Genomic DNA, 10430 nt, shown 5'->3' on the forward strand with positions numbered 1-10430 from the left:
AGAAATTCATTGATTTTATTTTCCACTGACTCATCAAAGTCTCACTTGTCTTCATCATCGTAGGAAAGACCTTCATCTTCACTCTGTGTCTATTTTATATTTGTTTGCCAACTAACAACAAAATATGAACAGTAACTATGAACGTTGTCTTTTTTTATTTTATCTAATTCACCAATTAATTTTCTTTTTTGGATCTCACCCACTTCTTTGATTGGATTCTGTGATAATTTGTAATAACAATGCAAACCATTCACAAAGCAGCATCATTTTAAACTGGAGAACACTTCTCAATCACTGAGGTAAGAATGTAAACACCTGGAACCCACTAAAAAGCTCCTGTTAAGTTAAATATACTCTTTTTTTTGTTTACACATACAGTATGTACAATAGTAAGGAATTACAGCTTTTATGTGTCGTGTTCTATCAATTACCTGAACTTTTAGGTATGTTTTTTAATCTTTATTAGGTCACTATGCTCTACTTTGGCTGCAGTACTCACATGTGGCCATGGGGCTGAAGGGGGCGCTCTTCAATACCTGCAGCTGGTTGGCAGCTGTGAAGTCGATGGGACAAAAACTCATACAGACAACAATAGACAACAATTTGCAAAATCAGAAAAGGAAAATAGACACAACACAAAGTGATAAAGAACATTAATATTTATTGCAAGATGCAAACAATGTACTCATAGCGGGACACACGTTTATCTTATGCACGAGTGGTGAGTATGTTTCTTAGTTTGCTGGCACGTACAAATGATTGATTATGAATATCTAGCTATCTCCTGGATTGGTCTACTCACAACAGAGGTGACGGGGTGGCACGTTCTCAGAACCTCTAGTCCTCTAGTTATCTTTCTAGTTGGCTAGCTAGGTAGATGCTAATAATAATCAATAATATGTGCCATGAAACTGAGAAACATACTCACCACTCTGCCACTGACCGGCATCGCCTCCTTCGAAAAACCGTCGAAAGCACAAATGGATCACCTGGAGATTGGTCTACTTACAACTGAGGTATATATATATATATATATATATATATATATATATATATATATATATATATATATATATATATATATATATATATATATATATATATATATATATATATATATATATATATATATATACATTTCATTCACACTGTTTTATAAACAATCCTTTTGATGAAACAATCCTTTTGATGAAATGACTTATTCTCCTTGTGTCGGTTTTAATTTGACATTTTTAGGTAATCACAGATCTTTTCTGAAGAAAACTAAAACAGATTTACCAGTTACAGTGTTCAGTTCAGTGTTCAGAGTTTAAATACTTTTATTTTGAAAGCTGACCCCTCCACCGGAAGTACAAAGCAGTGAGGAGCGCCGTGAGCTGAACCAGTCGGGTGTATTGATCTTACCGGAGCAGAGCAGCGATGGATGAACAGCTGGATGTCGGGTTGAACCCCGCAGGTTGGTGTTTTTATTTCTCCTCTCGCTGGAAACACGTTCACGTTTCCACTGATGTGGAGCAAGAGACCAAGAACCTGCAGAAAGATATCAACATCACTTCTGAGACATTAGTGCTTTATCCTGTACAGTGAGGATTTAACTAGCAATTATATTTACATATGTAACCAGAGTCAGAGAGTTCAGATTTGCATGTCATTAATTATCTGCTTCATTAATTCTCATTCTTATTCTCCTTATCTCAGACCGTTTAGTATCTTACAGGAACTATATTTACACGTCTATTAAACATAAATTCATGTTACAAACTAAATATTTAAAATGACTCCTGAATCAGAATAAATCCATTTCATGTGTAAAGAATCGATCCAGTGAATGGTTATGATAAAGATATTTTTTTACCAATTTTTTACCTATAATTTGTCTAACATATTTTGTATCAATAGCAAAACCACCAGTAATTCATTTTGATTTATTTATTTCCATTGCATAACTTTTTTATTTTTATAAAGCAGACATTGTTTATGGACTCGTCATGCAAAATAGAAAATTGCAAAATAGAAAATATGACATCCCAGTTAACGAGTTTCAAAAAATTCAAGTATATGAAAGTAAAACCTTGTTTTAATGGATTTCATAACAAGCAAGGGGTTAGGGCGTGGAAGGTCTGAAAATTAGGGAGGGGCCAGGTTGTTTAGGGATTTGTAAGTTTTGGACATATCAGAGTTTGTTGAGGATTTTGTTGGGTGAGCCTTAGAGGATGCCGTTGCAATAAGCAAGTCTGGATGTTATGAGAGCATGGATAAGATGTTCTGTGGTGGCAGAGGACAGGGAACCGGGAGAGGGCAGTCCCAGTAATGCCAATGGAGTGCTGGAGACGTGAGAGGAGGGTGAAGTGGTTGATAGTGTCCAAGGCGCCGCTGAGGTGATGAGTTGGTGAGCTGAGGAGGATGAGGAGTATGTCGTTTGTGATTTTCAGTTGGGCGGTTTCAGTGCTGTGTTTTGAACGGAACATATTGCAATGATTTTGTCATTAAAGAAGGATATAAATGAGTTGCATTTGCTGGTGGTGAAGGAGGTTGAGATGGTGTGAGAGAGACATTTTCTATAGACTTCTATACAACCAGAGGAGTCGCCTCCTGTTGATCAGTAGAGCGAATGCAGCTTCAACACATGAAACATATACTTCTATACAAGCAGAGGAGTCACCCCCTGGTCATCAGGAGAGAGAATGCAGCTTTAACACATAAAGCATAGACTTCTATACAACCAGAGGAGTCGCCCCCTGGTGGTCAGGAGAGAGAATTGCGCTTCAACACATGAAGCATAGACTTCTATACAACCAGAGGAGTCACCCCTGGTGGTCAGGAGAGAGAATGCAGCTTTAACACATGAAGCATAGACTTCTATACAACCAGAGAAGTCATCCCCCGGTCATCAGGAAAGAGAATGCAGCTTTAACAAGAAGCATCAGCTTCACATTTCAGAACTGAAGGTTGCCACCTGGGCAACACATTCTCACCCTCAACTCGTGAAATACAGAAACTGGTCAGTGGTTCTAATCTTCAAAGTGTGACGCTCTGCGTACCCCTCCAGCGTCAGTTTTAGACGTGTCCTGGACGGGGTGTTAGTTTCCACTCATTACATGCATAGTGTCTTTAAAAAATAAACAGGACAAACTCGTTAGGTTGAGGAAAACCGTGGTTGACGTTAACCGGACCGACAAACGAGTCTTGACTAGCAAGACACTGACAGTCACCTAACAAAACTCAACGTTTACTTTTAGTTCGTCACTGGCCACATACAGCTGTTTGCTGAACGAAAGTCCTGTGATTGTTTACACGAGATAACAAACACTTGTAGTTAATGGCTGTTTGTTTGTCTTTCAGCTTTTACTTCAGACATCCACAAATGGATTGTTATCAAAGAAGAACAGCAGGACTGGATCTACAGTCTGGACCAGGAGGACCCAGAGCCCCCACACATTAAGGAGGACCAGGAGGACCCAGAGCCCCCACACATTAAAGAGGAACAGGGGGACCCAGAGCCCCCACACATTAAAGAGGAACTCTGGACCAGTCAGGAGGGAGAGCAGCTTCAAGGGCTGGAGGAGGCTAGTATCAAGTTCTCATGCACTCCTGTAAAGAGTGAAGATGATGAAGAGGAAGCTCAGTCCTCACAGCTTCATCAAAGACAAACTGAACAGAATGAAACAGAAGCCGATGGAGAGGATTGTGGCGGACCAGAACCAGACAGGAAGTCAAATCCAGATAGACATCCAGAACCAGATACTGATAACGAGAATGACTCTTCTGAACCTGAGACTGATGACAGTAATGATTGGAAGGAGACTGGAGAACTTCAGTCAGGTGGCCGTGAGGCAAATCTGATGACACAAAAGAAAACCCACACAGAAAAGAAACCATTTGGTTGCTCAGTTTGTGGTAAAAGCTTTTCCCAGCGTTATTACGTGAAGACACACATGACATGCCATTCAGGAGAGAAACCATTTAATTGTTCAGTTTGTGGTAGAGGTTTTTCTCAAAAAACACACTTAACAAAACACATGATATATCATTCAGGGGAGAAATCATTTAGTTGCTCTGTCTGCAGTAAAAGATATGCACAAAAGGGGTATCTGCTATACCACATGACGGTGCACACGGGGGAGAAACGGGTCAAATGCAGGGTTTGTGACAAAAGGTTTACTTGGCATTATCAGCTTAAAAGACACGATTGCGTCAGTGAGTCCTCACAGGTGCAACAAAACCAAACCGAGAAGAACAAGGACTTCGAGCATCTAGCCAGCAGCTCAACGGTTCCTGCTGGTGTGGGATTTAATGACACTGATACTGACACCTCTGAACCAGAGACTGGAGTCAGTGATGATGATTTGAAGGAGACAAGAGAACCTCAGTCAGGCTCTTTAAAAAACAATGAAGTTCCTGTGAGTGATTCGCAATGTAGCGCTAGTGACAAACCCTTTCGGTGCTCCGAGTGTGGGAAAGGATTTGGCATCAAGGGTTCTCTGAAGAGACACATGAGATGTCACACAGGAGAAAAACCTTTCAGCTGCTCAGTGTGTGACAAGTCTTTTGGATGGAGAGGGAGTTTACAGGTACACATGAGAAATCACACAGGAGAGAAACCATTCAGCTGCACAGCGTGTGGAAAATGTTTTAGCCGCAAGGCAAATTTGAAGAAGCATGTGAGGATTCACACAGGAGAGAAACCATTTAGCTGCTCCGTTTGCGGTAAAAACTTCCTGCGCAAGGACCACATAGTTCGTCACATGGTAACCCACACAGAGTAGAAACAATTCAGCTGCAGCTGATGTGGGGGAATATGGATAGAGTTGGGTATTTTCACGCTTCAACTGATATTAGTACTCAATAGTACCTTTATCTGTATACTTTACTTTCTCTGTAATAACAAAAACATATTTTAATTGTAAAATGAGTCCACACTTCTCATTTTCAACTTTATTTATTTAGAACATGGAATTTTCATGATGTGTTGATTCTGGCGCCCCCTGTGGACTAAAGCGATAGTGTCTCTGAGCACCAGGGTCCATTTAGAAAACCGCTCATTTTACTGCAGCAGGGTCTTACAGTTTGCCCTCTCAGTCCTGGTTCTGGTTCAGCAGCGTGGTGTCGGGCTCCCAGAGAGGAGAAGCTCTGCTCCTGGAAGAGGAAGAGGAGGAGGAGGAGGAGGAGGAGGAGGAGGGGACACTGCTGCTGCCGGGAGCTGAGCTCTCCTCCTCCCTCCGGAGCTCCGACTGCAAGTCCGAGAATGCAGGTGAAGCCGGATCTGGGTCTGTCCACAGTGGACTGGTCTCTGCTGGATCTGAGTCTGTCCACGGTGGACCGGTCTCTGCTGGATCTGGGTCCAGTTCAAGGTGGACTGGTCTCTACTGGATCTGGATCCAGTCCACGGTGGACTGGTCTCTGCTGAACCTGGATCTATCCATGGTGTACTGGTCTCTGCTGGATATGGGTCCAGTCCCCGGTGCACTGGTCTCTACTAAATCTGGGTCCAGTCCACGGTGGACTGGTCTCTGCTGGATCTGGATCGGTCCACGGTGGACTGGTCTCTGCTGGACCTTGGTCTGCTGGATCTGGATCTTCTGAACTCTCTAGAACCAGACACTCTTCTCTCTGGTGGTCTGTTTACTGATGGAGGTCTATAGAAGACCAGGAATACACTGAGGTCTATACAGGGCCAGAACTAAACTGAGGCCTATAGAGGATCAGGACTACACTAAGGGTCATATGGAGGACCAGCACTACACTGAGGTCTATAGAGGACCTGGACTAAACTTAGGTCTATAGAGGATGAGAACTAAACTGAGGTATGTAGAGGATCAGGACTACACTGGGGTCTATAGAGGACCAGGACTACACTGAGGTATACAGAGGAGCAGAACTAAACTAAGGTTTATATATGACTAGGACACACCTGATGTATATTGGTCCAGTCCTAGACTAAGGTATATACAGTACCAGGACTACACTGAGGTCTACAGAGGCCCATGACTAAATTGAGGTCTGTAGAGGACCAGGACAAACCTGAGGTATATTGGCCCAGGACTAGACTGAGGTCTATAGAGGACCAGGACTACACTGAGATCTATAGAGGACCTGGACTACACTGAGGTCTATAATGGATGAGGACTAAACTGAGGTCTATAGAGAACCAGGACTACACTGAGGTCTATAGAGGAGCAGAACTAAACTAAGGTCTATAGAGGACCTGGGCTACACTGAGGTCTATAGAGGATCAGGACTAAACTGAGGTCTATAGAGGACCAGGACAAACATGAGGTATATTGGCCCAGGACTAGACTGAGGTCTATAGAGGACCAGGACTACTGAGGTCTAATAGACCTGGGGTCTACAGAGCACCAGGACTAAACTGAGGTATTATAGAGGCCCAGGACAAACCTACGGGTCTATAGAGGATCAGGACCAAACTGAGATCCCTGTTGCTGTGTGGGAGACGTGATGCTTTGGCCAGCTTTGTGTTAGCTGCATCAAGTTTGAAGACGCTTGCGACTGCTTTTGAGTGGTCAGAAGACGAGTCCATGTACCATCAACACTGTCCCACAACCTTTTGAACACCAACCTATTTTTAGGCCCTTTCCTTGAAAATTGCATACCCAAACTAAAAAGGGTCTCTTCCTACCCAAATCATAGCACAATATGTGAACATTCTCTAACCCAAATCATAGCACAATATGTGAACATTCTCTAACCCAAATCATAGCTCAATATGTGAACATTCTCTAACCCAAATCATAGCTCAATATGTGAACATTCTCTCTGCAAAGGTTGACTTGACTGATAAAGTGGAGCAGAACAAGGGTTTGGTACAAAGAACATTCAGGTGAGGACTCCAAAATGTCCACTAGGGCACATTTGCGCACATGTGACATTTAAATTTTTTCATGTACCAAACCATATATTTTTCTTGCGTATTACACATGGTGTTCAATACATCCAAATACAGCAGTTTGGGGCTTTTTTTTCATCAAACAAGCTATGATTTACAGTTTTTCATATAACAATCGCTCAGTTTGGTTAGATTGGATTTTAAAAGGTTTTAAAGTGAGACAGTTGATCTGGTTGCTGTAGTTTGTTGATGTAGTGATAAGTTGATGTTTCGACAGATTTATATGATGGTGTGATGTACTTTTATTGGCTTTACATATTCTGTTTATTGATCTGTTCGGTGCATATTAACAGCACAGAAATGAACATCCTCCCCAACACTGCCACCCCCCTTTTTTTCTTTTAACGTTTTTATATATTCGGGACCGTTTATTGAAATGTGGTGAGAGACGAGGGAGCCTCCATGTGCAGAGCTCCACCGGTTAGACTGTCTCATAAAAACATGAACCTTTCTTTCTTCCGTTTAAAAATACCATTAATCTATTAGACTTTGATTTGTTGTTTTCTCAGAGCTCTGAAAATCTAATAAAAACATATGTGTCGATCTTCAAACTGAGTTGGTTGAATAAGTAAAAAAGTGTTGACATGCTCCGCCTCTTTCAGCTTGCAATCTAATGCTCGTCTATTTTGCTGTGCCATTCAGCTTCCTGTAGCCAGGGAAATGGATCACATCACTCCAGTTCTGGCTTCCTGTCCTGGCTTCCTGTCCAACAAAGAATTGACATTAACATCTTGCTACTGGTTTATAAAGCACTGAATGGTTTAGGGCCTAAGTATCTACGGGTCTACTTCCTGTTCCAAGAGTCAGAACTAAACATGGACAAGCAGCGTTCAGCTTTTCTGCTCCACACATCTGGAACAAGGTCCCTGAAAGCTGCAGGTCTGCTGAGACCCTCAGAGACCACCAGAGACCACAGAGACCCTCAGCACCTTTATATCCAGCTTGAAGACTTTTCTGTTTGCTGCTGCCTTTAATGGAAACAGATTCAAGGATATTAATCAATTGCTGCATCTCACTACCGCATTTTATTTCTTAAACTGCCCTGCAACTTTTATTCTATTTATTGCTTTCTTGACTTTTTTATGTTTTAATGAATGTTCTTAATTGTTTTAAATCTTGTTTTCTTCTGCATTATTTTTTGATGCTTTTAATGGTTTTATGTGAAGCATTTTTGAATCACCTTGTTGTTGAAATGTGCTATACAAATAAACTTGCCATGCCAAGCATCTTTTAGTGCCCTAAGAGCCTCATTTGTGTGAATAATGAATCACTGCTGGTTATAATGGATATAATTGATCCAATCAACATTTGTGTTTGGTGTTATCCAGGTAAAATATGGAGTTGAGGCCCTGCTTACAGCTCATGTCTCACTTTAATCTCTTTAGGGATTCCTCTGGGTTGTACCATTTAAATACACCGCCTCCTTGGACTTGTTTACTCTAATTATGATTTCTACGCCTTTCTACGCATCCAATAACTAATGGCTACGGCAAATGTCTGCTCACTCAAAACCCTGAGAGTGAAAACCATCATGGTTATATTATGGCATCACACCACACAGGTGTAGTAGCGAAGACAGGTGTCACATTCATGTTCTCTTACAGCTGACCGTGACGTCTCCTACCTGCACTCCTAAACCGAAGAACAAAATTAGATTAGGACAAAAACAGATTAAATATTAGATTTACTATTATTTTTATTAACATTAACATTATTAATATTAATATTATTATTATACGCAGATACCACAACGTTTTACCTGTATCTTCCATTTAAATAAAGGCTGAATAAATAGATATCATTTACCTTTTCATTTAAGGGAAACAACATCTTTATTTGAACTTGTGTTGATAAAAGTGTTTTTCAATGAACGCCATTCTTTAAATGTTGTATTTTTTCTGTGTGTCATTTATCTTCCTGCGTGTGTTTAACCTCTGGACTTTTATTCTGAAGAGCATCTTCCCCGGAAGTTCCATCCGGTAACGTCACACGGTTCGAACAAGATGGCGTCTTGCAGGAATACATATTAGCAGCGTCTCGTTGTTGCGTTGATAAAGTGTCAGGTAGCTCCTTCAGTCCTGATCCAGCAGAGTCTCTCTATGGGGAAGGTGGTCAGCAACACAGCTGGTCACAGTTTAATGGAGAGGAAACGGGGTTTGTGACGGAGTTTGTGTGAGAAAACGTTTCTGTTGTTGTGAAAATGTCTAAAGTCCAAATGCTGAGATCTGTAGTGAAGCAGCGACTAACTGCGGCTGCTGAAGAGATATTTGGGCTGTTTGAAAGAACGATTGCAGAATACGAGGAGGAACTTTCTGCTTCTAAAGAGGAGAACGAGCGACAACGGAAGCTACTGGACGCTGTTTTCAACCCGGAAGTCCGGATACAAAGAGCAGGTTGGTTCTGTTTGTTTCTTCATCACTTTAAACTGATGGAACCAGTTCTGGAGGAAGTATTCACACCATGTACTGAGGTAGAGTTACAGGTACTGTACTGAAGTATTCACACCATGTACTGAGGTAGAGTTACAGGTACTGTACTGAAGTATTCACATCATGTACTGAGGTAGAGTTACAGGTACTGTAAGGAAGTATTCACACCATGTACTGAGGTAGAGTTAAAGGTACTGTACTGAAGTATTCACACCATGTACTGAGGTAGAGTTACAGGTACTGTAAGGAAGTATTCACACCATGTACTGCGGTAGAGTTACAGGTACTGTAAGGAAGTATTCACACCATGTACTGACGTAGAGTTACAGGTACTTTACTGAAGTATTCACAGCATGTACTGCGGTATAGTTAAAGGTAGATTCATTTACGTCATGAAATAAATAAATAAAACATTAGTGCTTCTGATCGGACCTCTCTCAAAGCTTCTATCGTGTTTTACTTTTTCAATAACAGCCATGCTTTACAATCGCAGCACACGCCTGCTCTCTCTTTTCTCTTGACCAGAAGTGAAATCTTTAGCACATTAAAACATGTAATAAGCAACTTGCCGTTAATGACCCAAAGGTGCTCCATTGGACCGAGAAGAGTTGAGCTTTGTGACATGGCGCGTTATTCTTTTATAGCCAATAAAAGATGGTAAGGGTGGGGGAAAAAAGACATTTAAAAAAAAATAGAAGCATAAAACAAACTGGCTACTGTGTTTCTCTCTAGTAGCGTTGGAAGTCGGTGAAATTCACCACGCTGTGTGCGCCTACGGATAATATTATGTTCCAGCGTTTTTGGGGATTTCCACAACAAGTGTAAAGCAGAACTAGTGGTTCAGTATAGTACAGCAGTATTGCATATTGTAAGTATTAAGTCTACAAAAGGACACACAGTACCTATCTATCTATCTATCTATCTATCTATCAATTTGTACACTTAGGTATTGACAAAAGAACGCAGCTCCTCCCTACTATGACTATAAAACTGATTTAGGAAATGTCGCTCCACCCACTCAGCTTGTCAGTTTCTCGACGAGTGACGTTCGCTTGCCGCTGTTCGGCACTTGAGTGAAGCCTGCCACTGAGACGTCA

The 10430-nt window shown here is 41.4% G+C and overlaps 1 protein-coding gene across 1 annotated transcript in view; it reads left to right on the top strand.

The window, feature by feature from the left end:
- Nucleotides 1-1419: 1419 nt before the first annotated feature.
- LOC306748727 (uncharacterized protein) overlaps nt 1420-10430 on the top strand; it is a gene marked incomplete at its 5' end in the record, with an annotated part of 11102 nt that continues 2091 nt past the window's right edge. Inside the window, 3 exons of the mRNA XM_079231939.1 lie at nt 1420-1456; nt 3481-3600; nt 9115-9297. Coding sequence (XP_079088065.1) covers nt 1420-1456; nt 3481-3600; nt 9115-9297 — 340 coding nt within the window. The remainder of the gene's footprint in view (nt 1457-3480; nt 3601-9114; nt 9298-10430) is intronic.

The sequence above is a fragment of the Taurulus bubalis genome, assembly GCF_910589615.1.
Source record: "Taurulus bubalis genome assembly, chromosome: 16".
Classification (NCBI taxonomy): domain Eukaryota; kingdom Metazoa; phylum Chordata; class Actinopteri; order Perciformes; family Cottidae; genus Taurulus; species Taurulus bubalis.